Consider the following 24,488-nt stretch of genomic DNA (forward strand, 5'->3'; position numbering starts at 1 on the left):
TTTTACAGTCGTTTTCTGATCCGATAATTGACCTATTATCGCAAAATGAACAAAAATAGTTTTTAAAGAACACTTTATCAATTTAAACCAGTTTAGTGCTTCAGTGCCTCTTTAACAACTTTCGTGGGCATGAGTTCGAGGGCGTGTGAATTGATGGTGCAGATGTGACAAGGTGTACTCATAAGCAGCCACACCTCTGGCTACCAGAAACACAACATTATCGAAGCCTTGCAATTTTAGTAGAACATTGTGCTGGAAATTGCTAATAGTCACTGATCGTGACGATGGTTCCCATGCACTGCCTACATAACATGGCATGCACCAAAGAAGGACAAACCACTATTCTTCAATGCCTTTCTCTAAAACCTTTATTTGTATGCATTCTTGATGTGAAACAGTGCTTACTGTGAACATAAACATTTATGTTGACCACCGTTGATAATGATGCTGCAAAGTACAAGCACTAGTACATCACTGGCAATTCTGTACACTTTGACACCACTAGGATAACATACGGTTGCATTAAAATAATTAAATGTATCATTGGTTTTTTTTCAACCATACATGCACATTCACACACAAAGAACACATGATTTCCAAAAACTCGACTGTCTGAATTTAACTGAAGAGCACATTTCATTTTGCAGCTTTGGTATGCAAAACATCTAGTCATGGAAAAAATTGTTAACAAAATGAATTTATAATTTATGTAAGACAACACTATACTCCCGCTTATGATGCACAAAAGTTGTGATGCAGGAATAAAAATAAATTTTACTGCTGGCGCTTCTCGGCAAACGCTTTTGCAGCCTCATTAGTGCCAAAGCTTGGTTTGCAAGTTAAACGCAAGAACAGTAGGCACCGGACTAATTTGTACTATTACGCTGTGATTCAAACGGAATATTACGCTTGGCACAATTTATGCTCTTCTAGTTCATGAGATAAAGTGTGCTAAATTTTTAATTAGCAACGACTTTGTCACAGGAAGTTACACGCCTCCAATTCACATTTTCCCAGCAGCAGTTAACAGAAAAATGGCACTACGCCAACATGCTTTTCTGCATTCTACACTCCGAATGGAAGATGTGAGGGAATGCTTTTACAAAGCGCAGAAACTTTGCATCTGATTTACAGAAAAAATGCTGGACAGAACTAAATTAACTACTGAAACACTTGGTCTAACCCCTTCTTTGCTGAGCACTTGCTGCAAGAACAATCAAAACATAGAAATTACTTTCGTTGGTCCAATGAGGTTGCGTGTGATGAAAAAGCCATAAAGTTTGGAGACTAACATCATAGGAAGGCTCTGAAATATTTTGAAGAACCGCAATTAGGTCTGGCCAACTGCAGTATCTCTAGAGGATTCCACTGCAAGGATAACATATTTAAACAAGAAATTTGCCCAAGAGGTGTGTCTGCTGCAGCTAAAACTGAGTGCTACAAGTGTTTTTATGAATGCTCAACCAGTTGGCTTCATTAGCTTTAAAGGTTTGCCTCTGTGTGGTACACTTAAACTTGCGCATACAACACTAAACATAAGTGTACAATTTAGCTCTTAGGATGAATCAGACTCTCACTTGGCAATAGTGGTATAACCTTTGACGAGAAGCTCAGCTTGTCCTTGGCAAAGCAAGGACTAACTGAATGTGCTCAGGTGCTAGCACGGCACAGCTAGAATGCAATAGAACACTAACTAGAAGCCAGCACAACACAGGAACTTTAGAACAACAATGTCAAACTCGCGCTGGGCGATGGGCCACATTTATAGAACTTCTCTTTATGCAGGCTGCACAGTGAAGTGCTAGGGGAAAGCAGAGAGTTTTTACAAATCTTAGGAAGCTTCAGCTCGAGGGCTCCTATCTAAGTACACGAAACGGAGAAATAGTTTTTCTGGGCAACCATGGCACTGATTTTGATGAGATTTAGTTAGTTAGTTAAGGTTTTATGGCACAAATGCACCTAATTGCGTCTTGCGGCCACGGGACTGGCACCTGGTCTGGTTGCCTTAAAAAAAAAAAAGTTAGAATCTAGAGACTGTAGGACGCATATTTTTTTTTATCTCCGCAATTTTTTAATAAAAAATTGTTAGACTGCAAAATTTCAGGACGCTCAAAGTATGAAGTTTACAACTCTGTAACTAGGCAATAAAAGAAATTAATCAAAATTTTGTAATATGCACCCAACAATACATCTAAAGCAGACAAACTGTTTTATACACCTGCTCTGAATACACCGCTAATTTTTTAGTAGGGCATTTTGCAAAACCCTCCTAAACATTTCAGCAATTTCATGTAAGCTAAAGATGATTATATAACATTCGTCTGTTGAAATGCTCTAACAGATATAGTTAATAGAATTGTGATGGTTTTTTTTTTGCAGAGTTACGGATTTGTAAACTTCGTGCTTGTATGCACAATTATATGCATGTGTAGACATGTTCATGTCCGAATAAACTGATTGGATTTGATATCGAACATTCTGCTTCCTAGTCACTACAGCTTAACTTTCTTCCTCAAATGCAACGACCCATTCACATCAGTCCGGTGGTTGTCGCATAAAAGCACTTCTGCATGATGCACATATATTTGAATAAAGAAATCGGAGTCGGCCCCGAGCTGAAACCAAGCTTGGGCATCGCCAACAGACAAGCATGGCGCGCAGATCACATACCGCCAATTGTGTCTGCTAAGTTTTGAACTGCTGCATGATGCAAATACAGCTGAAACAAATGCCTTTATCTAAGAGGCATCACCTGCAACATCACTGTAATAAAGTGGCACCAAATAAGTTTAGACTAATAAATTATTCATTGAGAACTCTATTGTTGGTAATTTTGCGATAGTAGATTATTAGGTTACGGCACTTCACAGCGTAATCCGAATGCTTTCTACGTGAAATCAACTTGTACCTCCAATGCTATAATGCACATTTTAGCCCAACAAAATGCCTTGCATGATGCTCTTGACATTTTAAACTTCATGTATACCCTCCTACTAATTTTTTTTAATTAAACTTTTTTATCTTTTTCTTAAAGCTATCATGTACTGCTGCTTGTTCATGTTTTGTGCTTCGTTTTCTCTTTTTAGGGGCGAAGCTCCTTATAGCGGCACCCGTTCGTCCCCGTCGTCGTAGTAGTAGTGTGTAACCAGTCTGAGAAAAATGAGAAAAAAAATTCCGAAGTTGTGTCCGTAGCGCGGAATCGAACCAGGGACCCCTCGCTTCCGAGCGCGCGGCGTTAGCCCACTACGCCACGAAGCGGACATGGACACACGCACCACGATGGCAATAAATACCCAACATTAACGAAAGGCCGCGTTTCTAGCGCGTTTCTAACGCGTTTGTGCTAGCGCGTTACGGCCCGTGTAAGAAGCTGGTGTAAGACGCTGTGGCCTCTCCGCCTTACCTTCAACGCGTTTCGAACGCGCTGCCCAAAGCGGTGGCAAGTCAAGTTCAAGTCGAGGAGCGTTTATGAATACGGGGGGTATACTCTCTCAGCAGTCATGTGATGGCGTCGGCAAACGCGGTGCACGTTCCGGCATGTGTAAATGGCTGCGTAAGACGCTGTGGCCGCTCCCCCTTACTAGAGAGTACTGCACGTTTCTAACGCGTTTGTGCTAGCGTCCCCTTAAGCGGGAGATCCGATGATTCCCTCCGGAGCTTCGCCCACTCATCATCATTCACCCCGTGGATATGCTGTGATTTTTTTTTCTTTTTTCCTTCTTTGTGATTTCGCAAGTGCATCGTTAACAAGGCTCATGGACACTTCAAAATTAAATTAACTGATTTGAATTGGAAGAGAAAATGAAGGTCAAAGTTCAATTTTCTTTAATTTTGGGTCTTTTTCGCTTGGTGCACTGTACAAGTTCTCGAAACTTGTCATGTTCAGCCCTTGGCTCCTTTAAAACCCAACGCAAGCCATTTATATCAACAAAGAATTAACTAGGCCCTAGCAGATGCCATCAAAATCTACGACGTGCAGGTGCGGGAACTTTAAGGCAGGTGCTGCCACCTGTCTTCATTTTTGTGTCCTTTTTGGCTTGCCAAGTGTCTTCTCGCGATAAGAGTGGTGTTTTGGGGATTGTAGAAGTGTACTTTACTAGTACAGATGAAATAATTTCTCTCTGTTGCTTGTGGAGGCTAGTGGAGCCAAAGGGAGAATGTGTCTAGGTTAGCAGTGAATCCACCTGGCAGCATGGCCATGCAATATTTAGATTTCTCCTACCTCTTATACTAACGAATCAATTTGAAAAGTTAATGTGGTAGAATAGTAATCCCAAGAGGGTGGCCACTTCGCAACTTCCAGGGCATTTTTAGCACAGTTTGCAGACACAGCAAGGCAGAGCAAGAGCCTGCGGCCACTTTATATATTCCCTTGTTGAGCAGCTGCATGTCATACTAACATTTCTGCAATGCTTATTAGTGTTATAAGGGTGACACCAACTATATCAATGAATGGTGCCTTAAAAAAGTGGCACACTTGCTTCACAACAAATTGGGTATGGATGCAATCTCCTGCCTCCCTCCCTTTTGAAACATACAAAAAAAGCTATCTCTGAAAAATTTTGGGGCAAATCTTTGAGACAGTGATGCATGTAAAAAACAGAAGCAGCAGAAATTTCTATGCCATTCAAATTTCAAAGCTTAAAATGTGTGAAATCTCCTGTAACGTCGTCTGCTGGGCACATTTCAGAATGCATAATACTGATAACAATCACTTATTTTCCATGCAAATTCCTTTTGCACAAAAATGTAATGAACCATGAAATTATGATTTTGAGTATGGCAAAGGAAAAAAGAAAAAGAAAGAAACCATCAGCCACAATAATTTTCGTGCATTTTTGAAATGCAAGAATTTTATCATAATTGGTGCATCTGTAGCTGGAAAAGAAGTGTTTAAGCTTTGCAATGTCTTTGTCGGAAGCATTAGACCAGCAACTTCCCTTTGGGCAAAAGCCGGAGCTTGGCCAAATCAACACAGCTGCTTCTCGTATGAACCAAGCCGACTTGACCCCGTACATAAACACAACTTCAACACGTCACATATTTGAGAATAAATACACGTATTTCCACAGAAAACCAGCTTCTGCGTTCTTGTTTTTGGTCATGAAGTGTGGCCGTTGTCCTCGCACTCCGTCCACTTCTAGACAACTCCGAAGTGAATGCACTGAATGGCCTGCCCCTGCTGAGGAGTAAGAATAAACATTGTTTGCAAATGTACTAATTGTTGGGTATTTAAGGAGCAACTAAAGAAAGATAATGTCAGAAATACAGCAAGATACAGCAAGAAACAACTTTTGATTCACAATGCAATCCCCATGAAGCTCTGCTGTAGTTTCAAAGATTAACTGAATTGTGCTTCATCATACTGGGTTAAAGTCTCACCAGCAATGAGTTTATTCCTTCACAAACATTATTGTTCTTTCAATCATCTTGGTTATAAAAAGAAAAAAAGAAGAAGAAAAAAAAGAGAGAAAAGCTGAAGATAACATCTGAGAAGCGAAAAACTTTCGACAGCGAGCACAGCAAGCTTGTAAAAGTGAAAGGGCCTTTAGAACTTTGTTTATTAATATTTTTTTAAATATTTTCCCATAACCAAGAATATTGGAGTTTTTCATGGAGGTGTACAAAATATCAACTGCTCTGGGCAAGAGACAATCCGTTTCAGAAATGTCTCGACGGCCAACTGAAACGCAAACCCTATGCCACCCTGCAGCATGTGCAGAAGGCTGCGCATTCGAATTATTGCTTTTCATTCGCTACCACAGTGAGCTGGGAACCATGCAGGAACCATGCAAATGCAAGCCTCCACGACAAGTCCCACTACGTTTTTGGTGCATTAGCCTTTGGCTTTATTAAAAATGAAATTAATTTCAACAGTCCTTACCAACAGTTCCTCACCGGATACGTCACCTGGAAGGAAAGGCATAGGTGCACTTCAGAAAACTTCATAAATGCCACTGCTATGACAATGGAGCAATACTGACATATGTGTCTTCATTTCACTTCCTTGAACAAACAATATTCGCAATGGCAATGGCTGCGTACACTTTTAAACGTTTACGCCCTCTAGGGCGCATCTTTGCCCCATAACAATAAATAGAGAGCTTTAGCGTGTCTGGTATTTTGGTATATGCAATGGCATTTGAGTAATACTGGGATAGGGGACCCTTGAGATGCTTCATCTAAACACAATGCCTTACAGATACATTTTCGTTTCTTAAGTGTCCGTGTCAAAAAGACATTTAAGAAGGCAACATGCTCACGATTGCGCCGCTGCTGAAAATTTGGACTAGAAACGAAGTAGGATACAACTGGTTACAGCAATATCTCTGTGTTTGGTTCAGCTCCGCACCACCAGGTGGCATCACCACGAGGCACCACCACTCCGGCCGCTCACATTTACAGCTCCGCTAACTTAATAAACTGCAAACGATACCGGGATACCGGATACACTAAAATTCTCCAGTACGATCTGTCTTCATTGTGCTTCCTCTCTTGAAAACTCTGTGCTAGCTACTTTCCTGTCAAAAATGCTACGTCACGCTGATAACCAGCATGCCATCTGTGAACTGGAGCGTTAATGAAAGGAAGTACAGATTACATGATGATTCTTGTTTTAAGACAGCATAAACCCCAAAAGGAGTGCAAACTTTTTCTAGAATGTACAATAAAATGATCTGTTTCAATGTAGTTTAGCAGGATTGTGGTCCTGCAGAAGGGTGAAAAAATTGGAATACACTGTGTTCTGTCCTTAAAATGCTTGCATGCTACCAATGCACAATGTTCCCCGTCATTCCTGCATTTTCTAAGTGCCCTAAATAAAGCCGCACCTCTGCTTTGACGGAAAAGCTTTGACAGATAGATCTTTTCCAAGATCAGTGCCAAGCTAAACCAAGGACAGGGCTCATTATAAGGGCTCAAGTTGCAGCGAGTTTGCAGTACACGTTGAATTGAAACGTGCTATTAAGACGCAATAACACACGAAAAAGACACACACAACACGTGGCCAAGTGCAAACTGACAACTGATTTGTAGCTATACTGATTTGAATATAGGTCGACTGAGCCAGCAAAGTACCAAGCTAACCGAGTTCCTCTGTCGTGCCCACTGTAAAACCAATCTGACAATTATACAAACTGGCGTTAAGAAATGCTACATGTCCAACCCACTCGACAGCACTAACGATGACAACGTTTGGGGTGCCAATGACACCTGCGAAGCATCCAACTGGGTCAACTTCTCTGGCAGTTCCGACGGGGATGCAGCTGGCTGGCATCCACTAGCGAGATTTAGTAGGTGAGCTTGTGGTAAATAAAAGGTGTGTTATGTGCAAAGTTTATTGTTTTTCTAACAAGACATTGGGGACACATGTCCATTTTTTATTGTTTTCCTGTCACCAGATAACACATGTTAGATGCACCTGCATGTATCCGAACATTCTCGGTTGTTGTAGCCGATTCTGTCTGCTGTCTATGTTGCCGCGGGACCTTGTGCAATCGGAGTGTATGCATGACGCAAATAGTGTTGTACTTTCTGGAAGGTACGTGAGCACCAGCGATTACGCTGTAACCGTCCATGAGTCATGTACAAAAATCCGACACGTCTGACCCACAGATCAGATTTTGACGATCGACGAGTGTGCTCGCTGCTATCATTTACTTGCGTCACTTGTGTTGTTGGGCACAGGTTCGCCCAATAAAGTTAGTACTGTGACTTGCGTTGTGCTACTGTGGTTGTTCACTGTCATTACAACGTGACAATATGCATCGACCTATATTCAAATGACAATTTATTGTTCCTTGGAGAGTTCAATATATAGTGGTCGGTCTACATTTGTGTTCGACCTATTTTCGAGAAAATATGGTAATTCAAGAGGTGCAAACAAACACGTTACCGAAAGTGGCTCAGCTACATCTGATATGGGGCCTTGCCATTGGCCCCCTCTAGCACAATGCACAAACTATGCTAAATAACCTGACATGCCACAAATACTGTGACCCCATGTCACCTCACCTTTGCCCCCAAACTCCCACTTCAATCTGCCCCCAAACGCTGGGTGGCTGACAGAAGCCGCCACACCAGAAGATCAAGGGGACCTGGCAGGCTTCACTGAGTCAGCTTTGGTGAAATTTGCGAGGTTCTGTACTTTACAAATATTAAAGTGACATATAGAGAGAAAACTGATTTGAGTTGCATTCGTAAATTACCCTTCGGCAATACAAAAAAAAGTCTGAGACTGAACTAGGCAATTTTCTATAACTCTTTTTGGCACCACAATGGCCAAAATTCGAAAAGATACCTTGAAAGCCACGATATCACACTGTTTTGCTGTCATGGACGTTCTGGTGTGAAATAAACAAAAATGAAACTTTTACCTTTATTCTCTTTTGTAATAATCATTCTATTGCCATAAAATTAACGAAAATAAAGCATTCAAAGAATAGTTTATCAGTCCAAACTGATTTAATTGTTCCCCTCTGTAGTTTCCCTTTTTAATCATACTTTCAGTCATCACACAAGTGATATTGACGAGAGGCGTAACGAAACAAGCATAATTTTTTTTTTTTTACTCTAAACCAACAGGAGCACTACCAGCCTTAGGACTTCACGTATGCACCGTGTGTACCTAACGCCTGCTGCCTTCACGTACGTACCGTCAAGCGAATCCAGGTTTGCAGCAGCGGCTGGAGCTCCAGACGGTGAATGTGGCACAGCCCGATGATGGCTGTTTTTGAAACAAGAGGCACCGCATGTTTCATTGTAGTCGTCGTAGACGCAAAGCTCCTAGGGAGCACATAGCATTAAGGACAAGCACCCTAGACTGAGAATGGCAGATTAGCCTTTCAGAACTCCTTCAGTGCTTATTATTATCATATTATTAGGAAGAAAAATCAAGGATATGCTTCGTCTTGAACATTGCAAAGAAGAGAAGTGCCTATGGCATCAAGGTGATGCCACAAATTACGCAGCATTATTGCTTTGAAATTTGCAGGAAAAGCCTGCAAAAGCTGCCCAATTCAATTTTGACCTAATTTCAAATACAACTGCATTCCTTTTTTTTTAAACTATGCAGCTATTGGCTAGCATTGGTCAGATGTCGTGAAAATCTGCGACACCAAGGAAAGCCAATGTGCGGAAATTGTGAAAATTAAAATGATGTTATCACCTGTCTTTCAGTTTTTTTTGGGGCATGCAATACTTCTGCTCATGCAAAGGCTGGCATATTTTCAACTAAAGAAGCAGAATATATTAATTTAGCTCAACTTAATATTATTTCCATTTAAGTTGAAACTAATTAATAAAGTTGATTAATGGGAAGCACGGACACAGAGTTTGCACTTCTGCCTCATTAGAATATAATGATCGTTGTTTCCACAGGTTGAGCAACTGTGCATTGTGGCAAAGTGCAGCTGTCAGCTACGTCTAGTAAGCTTCCTGATATCACCACAACACTTTATTTTCCACTGTCCTCAACTGTGCTTTCCCTCCATTGCCACTCATTTTGTTACGATAACAGACTACCATTTGTCTGCTCTATGCACTTTGTGATCTGCCAAACTATTTTTCAATTTCAACTAGAATACTGGCTACACTCGTTTGCAATTTTATTCCTACTGGTGTCTTCCGGTCTCTTCACGTTAAGCTTATTATTTGTCATTCAATCAGATGAAATGTATTGCTCATTTGCATGTCATATAGGGCACAAGTAAGACAGTGAGAAGAGTAGCAGAGAGGGAAAATAAAAAGGCAGCAAAGAGGAAACACGAAACAGACACAAAACAGATGAAAATTTATTTGCAGAAAGGCCAGAAGTGACAGAACAGCAGATGCAGGAGTGCATACAGCAGGAATAACAGAAGAAAAAAAAAGTAAGAAGAGAAAAGGGGTGGGAGAGAACAGAACAAATCAAAGTGCAGAGGGGAATGGTGATGTCAGAACAGTGAAAAACAGGCCCTACAATCTGAAACAATCACTTTTTCAATATTTTTCACTCCTGCGTGGTGAATGGCCTTGCACTACACCTTACTCTAAGCAAAATGCATTCCTGGTGCGGTCTTCTCGGACAAACACTTTTGGGGATACGTTCACTTTTGCAAGATTCTGCGTGATCAGTGCCGGATGCATCAATGTTTACGAACGTCAGTATTCTTGCCTACTGTGCCAAGCAGGCTATCTTGGCACAGTGCCGAGAATGCTGGGCCTAGATGGCCTGCTGCAGGAACTGTGAAGTCTCAGAAAAGTTAAGGTATCCTCGAAAGTAATAGTCCGAGAATACTGTCCCTGACGTCGCAAAACTCCTGCTGCTCATTTCGTCAATGCACTGGGCAACCACGCAACACAATAACAATGACAAAGAGGTGTGCTTGCTCACAAACTTTCTTCATGCTGTCCATCCTCACTGCCTGAACCAATCAATGAATGCGAACGTCTGGAAGTGACCATACCAAGATGCATTTCCAAGAGCACAACTTGAGTAAGCTCTGGCCCTGCTTCCGCTTCTGGCGTTTGCCAATCCAAACACTATAGGTTACGCTCAAAGATACCTAGTTGGAGCCTGGCACGTGCGTCAAGTGGAGGTAGCCAGAATAAATTTTTGGGAGATCTTCAAAACATTTTGCTTCGGTGACGTGAAATTGTTATGGCTAAGCAGAGTCTTGATCTTGTTTTTAGAACTAAATCAAGGCCTACAATACCTTTTTTAAACTGAACGGCAACAACCCTTGACAGTTTTTAAGAAACACTTTCTCTACCTACTCCCCTAGCATTTTGTGTCCAGTGGGTTTCTTGCCAAGAATGCTCGGCAAGACTGAAGGGAGAGGCATGGCAACATGCGAGTACACGGAAACACAGGTGTGGAAGTGCACTGTGCGGTAGTAAGTTAAACACACAAGCCGTCACTGAACAAAAAAACCTTACTTGTTCGTTGGTAGGCTTTGAAACCAGGTAATCCATGCCCCAACCCAATTCTCTACCCATTACATAAGAGAAACAAATATTGCTTCCCACTTAACCTTTCTACTCCTTCCCTCGCGCAAGCTAGCGCTTTGAGATGCCTGGCACGTACGTCACATTGCATAGCACCAATTTACTAATAAAAGTGAGGGAACACTCGTTTCCCTAATCCTTCCCTAGCAGCAGCTGGTGCTTTGAAACATGAAGCAACAATGCACCACCTTCGGGTCTGGTCTAGGTCAGAGACAGAAAGGATGCACCCGGTGTTGCGCTACACTACAATACACAGCAAAAGCGAGATGCAAGTTTGCAACAAAGTTCATGCACAGCTGCACAGAACTAAGACTAGACAAGAAAGGAAAAGAACACAGAGACAAGCACAGTATGGTACAAAACACTATAAGCTTCGCTTACTTTGACAATCTTCTCTAGTGGTTTCTGCATACTTTTTTTTTCTTCAAGATATGTTATACTCGTATAAACACAGAAGATCCTTATGCCTCAAAAAACCTCATACACACCTCAGCTAAACTATCACCCTTGACATGAGAGCGCACATTCTTCTATGTCGCCTGCGGCGATACATAGCACTGAAAAAAGTTGCCACGGCAGAAAACACCCACTTGTAGGATTCGGATGCGATGGAGCTCAGGTCTGCTGGAGCTCTTCTTGGGTCAGTTGGCTGGATCCTCGGAATCGGTCTTATCACAGACTGCTGCATCGTTGCGGAAGCCAACGTCTGTGGAACCAGCGGGTCAATGATGGGCACGGCGACCCGCACACCTTCTGATGTGCACTCGTAGTCGTCGCTCAGGTCAATGAGGTCTTCCTCTGCCGCTGGCATGACCGGCACCGCTCGTGGTGGTGGCCAGTGGTAACCGCTGGTACTGGCACCACCGACTGTGAAAGCAGTCGGCACGGATGGTCGCAGGTTTGCCGACTGGCCTTGCGGAGGCTGAAACGGTGTTGTCGGGAGAGAAGACCATTTTTTTTACACTCTGCAGCCAAAGAAACATTTCTGTCAATACTGTGTCACTTCGGTGCTATGAGGTTTTATTGGCCAGTTGTCTCGAGACGCATGGGTAAGCTCTAAGGAGTAAGCTCTAAGGAGTAGAGGGAGATTAGCACAGCATTTGATTGATGGTTCAAGGCCTGATTAGGGAAGTAGGTTACGGGATGGGAAAACGGGAGAAATATGAATCGCAATGGAAGCTTCATATGAGAAGCTCCACGTAATAAGCGTCTAGGATTGCTAACCATGCCGAATTAAGCGGGACAGTCTTGAGAGTAAATGTCCCGTGTCCCGATTTGACCAAGTGGGCGGCCAGATGTCCTGACTTTTCCATTTCTTCCATTTCTCTTCCTTTTCTATAAACATAAATAGACCCCAGATATCATTTTTATAATGCCTTACAGCTCATTTGCACATTTTTTTGGTCTGTGTTCTGTTGCATTGTCATAAACATAAAAGCGTTTGTTTTTTTTTCTAGTTTTTTTTTTTTTTTTTGGGGGGGGGGGGTGTGTTTCTAGTGGTGCTGTAGGCCCTAACAGTTCACAGTAACCCTATCCGTATTGGTAGCTGCGCGTTAGTCAAGCAACTATACTGCACCTTTCTTGTTGTAAGTTGTGACACACTAGGACTAAAACACTTTGTTTAACTTTGTTGTATATTAAGACTGGCGGCTCCTGGCACTGACAGGGTCGGTCATTGCCAGCTTCTCAATGCACCTCCCTCTCCCCCCCCCCCCCCCCCCTGACACCGTCCCAACTTCATCCACTCAAGAGTTGGCAAGCCTAGAAGTGTCCGATGCTAGCCCGAGGCAAGATCCTGTCCTCACAGGATGTCACTGTGTTGGGCCAGGGTTTGTCTTGAAATATCTTAGACCTGCAATATTTTTTCCGGCTAGAAATTGTATGGCTGCCTTCTTGAATTTTGCAGCTAACCTAAGCCTCCTCAGTGTTCCCTGCGTTATCCTCAATGTTTTGAGGGGCTCCTGCTCAGTAGTATTTTTCAAAAATTATAGCAACAATCTAAAATTAGCAAATTATATAAACTAAAAAGCTGGGACTATAAAGTGGATATGTTATTTGGCACTGCTATCGCTTCTTATACCACATATTATACATTTCGTATTTCTTTTAAGACTCAAGCTTGCTTTCCTGTATCGTTTCTGAAGTTCACTTGGAGTTTAAATAACATGAACTCGCCTTTTATTTAATCCACTACGAAAGGCCCTCCCTACGAAAGGCCCTCCCTGTTGGGGCCTGTGCGTGCACATCTTTCCCAAGTATACAAACAATATCTTCGTAAATGAAGAATTTAAATCCTGCTTTGTTCAAACAAGCGTACCAATCTTAGGCGACTAGATTCCGAAACACCAGTGGCCCCAGAGCAGGATGCCACAGCCACAGCCATAGCCGGACTGCAGCGGGTCCCATCATCGCTTGAGCAACAGTCGTCGGTGAGCTCGCTTGACGAATCGCAGTCATTCGAATCTGCACAAGGTACAAGCAAAGAAAAGCACACTTGTTCTTTAAGCCCACTTTAATTCCTAATGCAGCCTGATGGGCAAGAAAAAAAAATAATTAGAATCACTTACGCAAAATGATTTTCAGTAAGGCAGCATTACCATGAATTGAAACACAATCAGGAAAAAAGCTAATCAGAACACCTGCTAAGCATAATCAGATCGATGTGCTTAGCAGTAGCAGCTAGTCAAGAAACGATCCGTCTTTGTATTTTGCCCTCATCGAAATGCGGCTGCTGCGACCGGGATGTGGTCCCGAGACCTCGTGCTTAGCAGCGTAACACCATAGCCGCTAAGCCACCACGGTGGGTTATTTCCGAGCAGAAAAATTCTTGCTGCACTAGTACTGTCACACATCATGTGCCTCGTGTTATACCCAATAAGCATGCAGTACGAAATGCCCAGTACATGGGCGTGGCAAATTAACAACGGACGGAAAGATCTGCCCTTAGAAGTATTGTTGGACTGAGGGTTAATACAGTAAAGCTTCATTAACTCATATCTGTAAAAATCTAAAAACATGTTGAGATAGGTTGAGTTTCGTGAGAACCGAAGTCATGAAAATAGAAGCCTGCTGGCCATGCACAGACCGCATGGAGCCTTTTCAAAATGGTGCTAATTATATTCTCGGTTGATCAGAATGGCGTGACTCGACGCTGGACACATTGGCAGCAGTATTACTGGCACCGTGTCAAGACAGCGTGCTTGGCCCTGAATCAGACCAACGATCACAATGCAAGATTTGAAGCCCGTCATCCAAGGAGTTCATAACTGCTTCCAGACAGGCAAAAAAATTGACGCCGATAATAAGTAGCACATGACGTTGCAATAAGTAGCACATTAACAGAAAGAAATACACTTTGTGGCGCTCACCGCAGTCGGACAGCCCCCGGCTTGGCTTCAAGGCATTGGCACGTCGCAGGGCAACCTCCATCAGGCCAGTTTCTCCCTTCTTCTTTGCAATGTTGTGCAAGTCCTGACAGAAAAATGGTGAGTGACATGGCTGAAGTTGGACATGAACACTTGCAAACACCGTTCAACCTCGGTATAATGGAACTTCAATACAACCACATCCTCGATGTAATGAAGTACTTAAGTTTTCATAAATCCATGTTGGTAGAACACCATGTATTTTTGAAGTCAAGAGTTGGATGGAAACCCGTCTGGTCGGGAATATGCATGACAACAATTAAAACGGACACTGACCACGAAAGTTTAACAAATATATAAGACGTTATAAAACGTCATATATTTTTTAAACTTTCGTGGTGTGGTCGGTGTCCATTTTAATTGTTGTCACCATGTATTTTTCACCTAAATATAACGGAGTGCATTTATGTGTGATTTCTATGCAATGAAATTTCACTACTGTCGCAGAAGAGTGAGGCAATAAAGTGAAATATCATGGATGCCAGTGGTCAAATTGCTTAATTACACGTGGTCGTTTGCAAATGCAACTTCCAAATCGTGTGGCACGAGGCAAAACAAGGCCAGAAAAGCAGAGAAGCATCCCTACCATGTAAGAAAGATTGGTTGACAACTGTACTTTAATTTATGCAAGGCCAAATTTTAATGTAGTGAAATTTCTATATAATGAGGTAAACTGCCAACTGATATCAAGCTTAGCTGAACCACAACACAATGCATACATTTCCTGCGAATGGCACCTTCCATCTGGTCATCTAGAGAAGCACGGAGAGAAAACATAGCTTGTATTCAATGTCCCTAAAGTATCTTTCAGTGCATAGTTATACCACCTTGACTTTTTTGGCCTGAAATCTCAGCAAAGTTACCTTTGCAAGGCACACTGTATCCATAGCATGTGCTCACCTGCCACCCAGCTAGTTTCTAGTTTGGCGTATTCACCGAACTGCATTTAATATAAAGGTTTTATTAGCCGAGGTAATGTAAGTACCAGAAATACATGAGGAGCACCTAGATTAAAGACATAAACGACACTAACAAGTGCAGCTGACCACAAAAGGCTATTATATGGCATTTGTGAAAATGCTCAATTTATACAAAGCCTTGGCACACAGCATTGAATTCTTGCGTGACACGTGACACAGAAGACATGCTACTCATTCAGGCCTGTTTTGAGAGGTTTAGCCACTTGTTGGCACAATTTTATTTGGTCACCCATGCTTAAACTCAAAGAAGCAATGCCAACTCACCCCAGACAAAGAAAGGCAGCCTTACCATGAAGAGATCCCAGTATCCCAAGTCAACGGCCAGAAGAAAGGCCTTTTCCAGCCTGTCGAACCTGGCGAAGCGATGAGTGGCAGTGCAATGAAAAATATGATTGCATATGACAGTGCTGTAAAATCCTTACAGAGAAGCTACGTAAACTGAAGAAAAAAGCATGACACCAACTCCAAGACTGAATCCTGTGCCGGGCAGTGAGAAATGGAACTGTGGTCAGCCCAAGCAAAAAAACATTGCACACATGGAGACACCCCACTATTCAGCCCCCATGACAGACATTCTTTCCTGTAGTTTTATGTGTCTTTCCTCACTACACATGGACAACCGCAAACAAAAAAGTCAAAAGTATAAATTTAAAGCAATCTAGAACATGTTGCAATTCAATCTGAATTGCCCGTAGTTCATCAATATGCAATGTAACCCCATCAGTTAAAGAAAAGACAATTTATGATGCAAACAGTGCACCAACTAAAGTCATTAAAATAAAAAGCAAAGCATTTCAACTTAGGAGAAGACATGCACCACAAGAAAGCTGAAACATTTGCTTCTTCCTTTCAAACTTGACCTTCACTGGAGTCTCTCATAAACGTGGAAGCATTGGCTAGTTGATTATTCATATTCAGGCGGGAACAACACTAAGAATTGTGTGCCTTCACATTGTCCATTGTGGAGTCTCAAACGTGCTCTTGGGACAAAGGGAAGTGACAACAGAGTAGTGCCAACAAACAAAAGGGCATTTATTATGCCTTTTACATATAGAGGCCAGCTAGAAAAATCACAGCACTAGACAGCACTAAACAACACTAGAGTCAGTGTACTGGCGGTGCAGAAAGTGTACTGCCCATGCAAGCGCACTTACAGTGGCAGCATGGGAGAGCTGCCACCATGCAAAGAACGTACAGTGGCAGTGTGTGCAAATGTGCGTGCAAGCAGAATTCCGCGTGCAGTGCGAGGCGGCGGTGCTAATTGAGCTGAAACTTAATTTTGATCTAAAGGCTCAAAATTAAATTTGGGACTTCAGTACGTTCGTTAAAAGCTACCTTTGATGGGCCAAATTAAGCAGGCGCAGTTGAGAGAACATGTGGTCACAGCAATCTTCGGCAGTCATTACCATGCATAGATATCATGATTTAACGTGAAGGACAAGGATCGATTGAAATTCCTGCACCACGCACATAATCGGGTAATGTCACAAAGGAGATGCTTGCACAATGTAAATGAGATAACTCTGCAACACATTGCTATGAACTGCAATGTTCGACCATCTCCCTGGTGGTGAAACATGAAACCATGCCATCAAATGCAACATGTTTGAACATATCTGAGAGTAACATAAATCCACTTGTTTCAAACAGCATGCAACCTCAAACTAAAAATTAAAATTATATCACGGTGCTTTTTGGTTCAAAGCCATGCCTTATCCATGAGGTGTGTCATAGTCACCATTCACCAGCCTCCAGGTGAATCCTAACCACCTGAGGCTTCTTATCAGAAATTATAAGTTCGTGCAAGAGTGTTTTATCGTTTTGCCTATCGTAATGAAGCTGCCACACCAGGGATCGAACCTGCAATATTGTGTTTGAAGATAGATACATGATCATGTTTCATGCTCAGAGCACCTTAAAGACGCTCAAAGGTCACGAAATAAGGTCAGTACAGTGAAGTAAAAGGCATGCTTTTCTGGGAGGAAGTCATGCAGCCGTACCGAAAGAGGTTAGAAGGTCAGCCCAAGAGTTCACACTGCGGTGCTCTGTGAGTCAAGCAGGAAAGGAATTGATTCGGTGTCACAAGTTGGAGGTTTCCTAGATAAAAAAAAAATGTTTTCGAAATAGACATTTCCACATTTCTTATGCATCATACAACACTGAAGAAATGCTAAAGGCAAATGAACGATCTAGAAAAAAAGGCCCTCGCATGCCTGGAAAAAGAACTTGACAGTGGCACAGCCATAGTCTATTGCTGGTAATTTTTTAATGCTAATTAGTTTGCAACGTCACAAAATATGTTAATTAGCTTAAGGACACCATGCTAATTATGTTATGATGTCATCAAGTATAATGATTAGGCTAGGTTTTAAAGCATTCTTGCTGCAATGATGCACCCACAACACCTGAGGAGGAGCACAGTGGTTGGCAGGAAGTGACACTGAGAACGCTTGTCACTACTGAAATGTCAAATTGCTCTCCTTTGAAAAATGGAGGTAAACATTGCTGGCAAGCGTTTATTTTTTAAATCATATTACTACAGCTCGCTTAGCAACCACCTACAAAATCGTTGATGTGGTTCAGCCCAGTGCATCTCTAACCTTACGAATCTTGAGGCGAGCAGCGCAAAATTAAGACTTGACACAAAGGTAAGAAAGACAAACATGCTGCTTTTCACGCTGCTCGCCTCAAGAATGAGATGCCAACTCCCCCCGCAAACCATCCTTCTGAACTAACCTTACCAAGATGAAAGCTCGAACAGCACCTTTGTAATCTGCGAACACTTTGTGTTAGGCAAATCCTTTGTGGCTGACACGAGCGTGATACCGTAAATACTAAACATGAGAAAGGCAGACAATGTGAAAGAAAACATGACTTGTCATCCACCCCAGGTTGCCCAGCATGAGGCTATGAAGGAAGCACATATGGGGTCCTCAGAAAGAAAACAATTTTTCCCTGTCATTAAACTTATAGTAAACTCGACTTGTTCCTACCGTGCTCCAACTCAGTTCGCAGCAATGCGGAGCCTTCTAAAGATTGCAGCGAGAGAAAGGCGGCCCCAGCTGAATGTGTTAGCTAATTGCAGAGCAATCGGAGTAGCTACGTGATATCGACCAAGTACCTGTCAGATCCTGGTTGCGCTCAGAGGTTGTGAAGGTTGGAGCGCCTCCGAGCAGGAGTATGACGCTCCAAATGAACCAGGCAAATGTGTTCTGAGCGGTCTATTTTGACCAGCCAAATGTACAAGCACTCAATCTCGTAGACTTCTGCAGAACTGCCATATTCCGAGGCAGAAACAAACTGTGCGGATAAGCTTTGTTTTCTGTCGTACATGGTTTCTGTCATACATGTACGATGCTGCTGGTCCGTTCCGCCTGGTTTTTTTATGCATATGTACGGCACTGATTAAGAGGTACTACTGCTTAAGAGGTGCTGCCATCCTTATTGGGTCGGCCAAAGTAATTTGACATTGCATTTTCGCTCACCAGGGCACACAACTCGAGCTGTTTACCTAAAATGAACATAAAAATTTTTATGTCCACCGGAGGACAAAGGCCTTTCTCAGCAAACTCCGATTACCTCGGTCTTTAAGCCAGCTGACACCATCCTATACCTGAAAATTTCCCAATTTCATAACCCCAACTAATTTTCTCCCGTCCTCAACAGCGCTTCCTTTCCCTTGGCATACATTCTGTAACTCTAATGGTGCACTGGTTATCTGCCTACTCATTGCATGGCCTGCCCAGCTCCATACTGCATACGCCCATTTGCTCTCTGATTCACACCGCTCTGCTCATGTTTCTTAACGTTAGGCCTAACATTTTTTGTTCCATCGCTTGTTGCGCAGTCCCTAGCTTATTCTCGAGCTTCTTTGTTACCCTCCAAGTTTCTGCCCCATATGTTAGTACCGGTAGAATGCAATGATTTTACAGTTTTCAAGGACATTGGTAAGCTGCTAATCATGAGTGCATATGGTAATGCCTACCATATGCGCTCCCGCCCATTTTTATTTCTCTAAACTTTCTTCGCATGATTGGAGTTCCCCGTAATTGCCCCACATAATTGGCTTTCCCTCGCCATATTGCAAAGCAAAACAAAATTTTGCCCACTACCACTATTGCAAAACATGCAGTACGGAAGCAAGATGCGCTAACCACTGAGCTACTGCACAAACATTCCAGGTTTGGCAACTTGTGCACGGTTCTGTGAGTCACGCAGAGCTTGAGAGTCGTAACGTCTGTGTACATATTTCGGAGGTCGCACCAGGCAACACTGTTGCAGACGAGGGCCACATTGTACGCATCACAATTAATAGAGTCGTTTTTAGGAATACGGCGATGCCAGCAGTAAGGACCCACTGCTATCACAGCGGGTCCGGAGGCAGAGGTATCACTGAAGCCTGCTGATTTGAAAGCTGAACTTTTTTGCCTGTTTACCAAACTTTGCAGCTGGTTGGTGGCTGCTATCTTGGCGAGTATGCAACAACTTGGAACACCGAGTGAGTGCAACTTGGCAAGTGGCACTGCATACTTTAACATTTTTTGGCCAAACACCCAGAATGGGTACATGTGTGCCACTAGATAGGTGCTCAAATAGACAAGCATAACAAGAGGCAAGAGGCGAAGAACTTGGCAATAAAAGCAGCTGAGTATAAAGAAACAAGTGAAAGGAACAAAATGGACCCAAAGTGTGCATTGATCAAGAATTGATCTACACAGAAGTGAAAAAGAAGGAGAAGTGAAGTGAAAACATTTTAGTAAACATCAAAGAAAGCTTCGCTTATCACCGATTCACACATTTAAGTGGGATCCACATTTTTTTTCTTTTGATTGTTTGGCCATGTTACCATCAAACGCAATTCAAGTTCACCAACTTGCTCAGCTTTCGACGTTGCTGACAATAACGCTGTCTGCACGATGCCACGGCATACACAAGTGGCCGGCAGCGTCACTCCGCGTGTCGTACCTCAGGAGGTGATGAAAAAACCGCCTCGCCAGGTGGCTGATGCGAGCGCCGTATTCAGCAACCACCGAATCTGGTATTGGCTGAGCGGGACCGTAGAAGCTTCCCAGTGCTGTTTCCAGTTGAACTGCGAAGGTGAGGCTTCAAGTTACTCGTGACTATGACAAACTGCTGGTCAGCAGGCGAAACATTTATCCCAGCATTTTGCATCTCGTCACAACTGTCTCGCACGTTGCTGCAGTCACATGCTTCCTTCATTTTCATATGAATGGGAAAATGTGCAGAACCACATCACGGTTCGCGGGGCGCTACTGCATGTTCCAAAAGCATCAAGTTAAGAGGAAGCTTTAACTGGGCCCCAAGTCAAATTAAACCTACTCAAATTAATGTAAAACGCAGAAATGTATTTACAACGTCACCCTACAGACCTTCACGTTTGGAATCCAGGGGCTGTCGAAGCAGGTAGTTGACTATCTTGCTGAGACACATGTAAGACAGCTCTGGAACACGACCCCAGTCCAGGCTCAACAGAAGGTGAACGGCCTGCGACACCGACAAAGCAGTGACCACAATGGCAGAACAAATGCTGCAAGTTGGTAACGAAAGAAATTTCTAACCCTTAATTAACCTAGCACGTAACGCCTCAATGCACATGTACGATAATAAAATTCTTGAAATTGCTTACCAACTATAGTACAATAGTATGTAGTATGTATAAAAGAATGCATAAGCACGACACCTTGGCCGAGACAGGCTTGGGAGACTCACATGAATGACTCAGGACCTATGCGTGATCGACACTACGCTTATAGAAACAAAATGGAACAAGGTTCTGCGAGACAAATGCAGTTGTACAGTCATATGAAACATCGTAGAAATGAGGAGGTGCAGAATGGTAATTGACATTACGCAATAAAAACGATTGTAAGGGGTCCAAGCAAACACCTTCCAATTAATAGCTTTTGCATTAAGATGCAACAAAACTGCTACCTTTCTGCATGATGCCAATTACCAACGAACCACTTGTCAGTAGCCAATGGCAGTCAGTACCTCATCTATCTGCAGGTGCTTCAAGTACTGCGACACAAGCTCGAGCGGTCCCAGCTGCCCTCTGGTGAGCAAGCCAAGTGGCAACTTGAGAATGGCCAGTGGACCACTGCACCAAGAGAGAGAGAGAAAAAATAAAGAAAACAGCTCAAGATTGTTAGAAAATTTATTAGCCGTAACAATCTATGACACGCCAGGTTTGACACAGGCCACTGTGAAACAATAGCGCCACAGTGCAGGGTGTTTCAGTTATACATCTTCATCAGCAAGGCTTCGCCTTTTGCCACATTGTTTTCAAAAAAGCTCAAAATGTTGCCACAAATTTATTCTGCGGCCATAAGACGAGCACTGAAATGCTGAAATTATTTTCTTTATTTTTACTACAACAAAGAATTCCGCGATGGTTTGGGGAATCGAACCAGGGCTCCTTCGGCTTCAAGACATGGGCTCTATCCACTGCTCCATGCCTGTTTTCTGGCACTGTGGTGAACCATTGAAAGCTATGGAGTAGGCTGAATGCCTACATCCCTGGATGAGAAGATTCTTTGGGCTGTGCAAAACGAGAATGGGCAGCAGAAAGAAAAAACGCTTTGGCACGGTGGGTGTGAGACCGAAGACGAGTTATAAAGAAAAGGCTTCACACTCACTTTCACTGCGTCATAGAAGAAGAGGCGCTCGCCAACGGACCGAAGGATAGAAAGCTGCAGCCGGTGCTATCGCATCGACTGATAAAGGCCAAAAGGCAGGAGCCAAAATAGAAGCAGCTTGGGATCGAATGCAAGCACTCATAGTCAATTTCGAAAGAAACAGGTAAATAACTTTGGTAACGGCAAACATTTGTTAATATAAGTAGTGTGATCGCAGGCATTAAGGAGATAACTAGTGGTTATAAACGACACGTCTCAAAAGAAATGAAGAAAATTTTCAATCCTGTTAAAGCTCTCACAGATAACTTTTACTACTGTGAGAAGTTAAAAAAGTACACAAGCATTTTTGCATTCCGCTCCCATCAAGAACGCGGCTGCAGCTGCCGGGATTTGAACCCGCAACCATCATGTGAATGAGCCAACAAACAGTGGCTCACTTGTTTGAGTCTCGACCATTTCCAACTAACCAATGAAGGCGCAAGTGAGAGCACGCAAATTAGTCAAAACCCTCGCACAGGACTTACCCATCAAACAGCAAGGCAGCGCAGCTGAAAACTGCAGCAGTAGGGCAGCGCAAAACAGCGTCACCATTGGACTGCCACATCAGCCGATGCAAGGAACCACTGTTGCTGGAAAAGGAAATGGGAGGAGTCATGTGAGCAAGGCGTTTGTCATAAAATAAATATACCAATATATAACAGCAAAATGGCGAGGTGGTCTACGAGAATCTTTAACTAATCTTCAATAAAATTTCAGTTGTGAGTGAAGCACTGTACTGACGAATTTTTCTTTTCTTACCATCTTTGTGAGTGTCAGCGGACACATTTCAAAAATATCCATTCCTATGAAATGAACTAAACTCAATGCCACTGCGGATACCCCGGTATGTTCAAGAAACCCACACTTTCATGAAAAAACAAGCAGCTCCGACAAGAGGTGAGAATCAGCATCATCATGTTTTACTTACTTCGAATGAGCTTTTAACTCACAGCTTCTTCATTTGTCTTCAACGAGAATATGTGCAAGCTATGTGGGGTCTTCACAATCTAGCTATATAGGCAGGTTAGAATTACCTCTATGATTTATCACCTCAAGATGTTCGTGAAACTGCAGTGCTGTGAATCTTAAAGAGGCCCCATGAGACAGTCCTTGAGCGTGGTAAATAAATCTGCTTAATTTGCTAGACAATGCTGGCCATGAAGACCAGCACAACACGTTCATTCCTGTGTAGTCAATGCAACAGGAAGCCTGCAATGTTGCTTAAAGGATATCCCCTGCCTTTTCCTTTAGCTACTCAAAACCTCTGCCACTTTTCAGGGCTATTGTGACACACTGATAAACACACTGGCTATTGGCCATATTAATGCCATAATGTTAAGGGCCCCATGTCGCAGAAAATCCGGCGTCGGTGTCGGCGTAAGTCCATGGCGGAGAAATTCATCCCGAACCACGCAGGCGCTCCTCATGGCGCAGAGGCGTTAGTGAACTAACTGAATTTCCCAAAGTAGAATACCTCAGAAAAATCCTAAAGTACGACTTAGCCACGCCTATAGGCACGGCAGTGTCGGAGTGTAACTTGAATATACGAGAAAACATAATTCTGTTACGAGGAAACTCAAACACGAACCCCTTTTCCAGCATTTCAGCCATTCATACAGCGGCGCGCCCAGGTAGGTTACTTGCTGAAACACCATCCAGATGGCGCTCGCCTTCCTCGGCAGCGGCGCGCAGAGGCGAAGGTGGAGAAAGAAGAAAGCTGCAGTTGCCGGGAAGCCTGACAAGCATTCAGGGATCTTTGAATGCTATCCCGTTCCCCTCTTAAAGGCGAAGCTTAAGCGTCTTCCAAATTTTTTAGTCAGACGTCACAACCAAGCAGTGCTATAACTGCTCAATCCAATTTCGCTGAATAAAGTACACAAATATGCATCATATCAAAATGTACAATGCAGGACTCCTGGTAGCACTTCAAACCTTGACTGATGGTCATCTGCTCAAATTGCACTGACCTCTTTTGCCGAAGGCAACACTGTCCTACTAGGATATGGAAATTCAGGCTTCCTGGTTGATATTCATGTCATAGTTTTTGAATCACAGCTGTCTTTCCTACCATCCTGTCTTGATATTTGCAGCTCAAAAATTTCAAGCTGTTCTAGCTAATGTCTCCCTCTTCATGCATCCTCTTTTCATGTTCGCTAGCAATTAAATACAGCAACTGTGGCACTGCAAATAAATTTTGACTACTTTTTTTTCTTTCAGAAATGTGAGGCAGCTGCTCGTCATACAATGTGCAAAAAGTTATAAAACTAAACTGGTTATTTTCACAATGTATACACTTGAAATCAGTACACAAAATATACCCTGATGTTCGTATACTATTTATTAGCCTACCATGATGTTTCGATCACGAGAGACGCTCTAATGGTATTGTGAGGCAAGCATTA

General features: G+C 42.9%; 1 protein-coding gene across 2 annotated transcripts in view; it reads right to left on the reverse strand.

Moving 5' to 3' along the window:
• Window positions 1-350: 350 nt before the first annotated feature.
• LOC119464483 (WD repeat-containing and planar cell polarity effector protein fritz homolog) overlaps window positions 351-24,488 on the reverse strand; it is a 42,997-nt gene continuing 18,859 nt past the window's right edge. Inside the window, exons 17-27 of one of the 2 annotated variants that reach the window (XM_049655603.1) lie at window positions 22,572-22,670; window positions 21,404-21,509; window positions 20,782-20,896; window positions 20,357-20,480; window positions 15,681-15,744; window positions 14,355-14,457; window positions 13,304-13,449; window positions 11,577-11,908; window positions 8,655-8,725; window positions 5,885-5,910; window positions 351-5,182 (exon numbers count right to left, since the gene is read on the reverse strand). In XM_049655603.1, coding sequence (XP_049511560.1) covers window positions 5,141-5,182; window positions 5,885-5,910; window positions 8,655-8,725; window positions 11,577-11,908; window positions 13,304-13,449; window positions 14,355-14,457; window positions 15,681-15,744; window positions 20,357-20,480; window positions 20,782-20,896; window positions 21,404-21,509; window positions 22,572-22,670 — 1,228 coding nt within the window. In that variant the 3' untranslated portion in view covers window positions 351-5,140. Of the gene's footprint in view, window positions 5,183-5,884; window positions 5,911-8,654; window positions 8,726-11,576; window positions 11,909-13,303; window positions 13,450-14,354; window positions 14,458-15,680; window positions 15,745-20,356; window positions 20,481-20,781; window positions 20,897-21,403; window positions 21,510-22,571; window positions 22,677-24,488 lie in introns of both variants that reach the window. The other variant, XM_049655602.1, reaches the window with a different exon arrangement.

Source organism: Dermacentor silvarum, chromosome 9 (assembly GCF_013339745.2).
Source record: "Dermacentor silvarum isolate Dsil-2018 chromosome 9, BIME_Dsil_1.4, whole genome shotgun sequence".
Classification (NCBI taxonomy): domain Eukaryota; kingdom Metazoa; phylum Arthropoda; class Arachnida; order Ixodida; family Ixodidae; genus Dermacentor; species Dermacentor silvarum.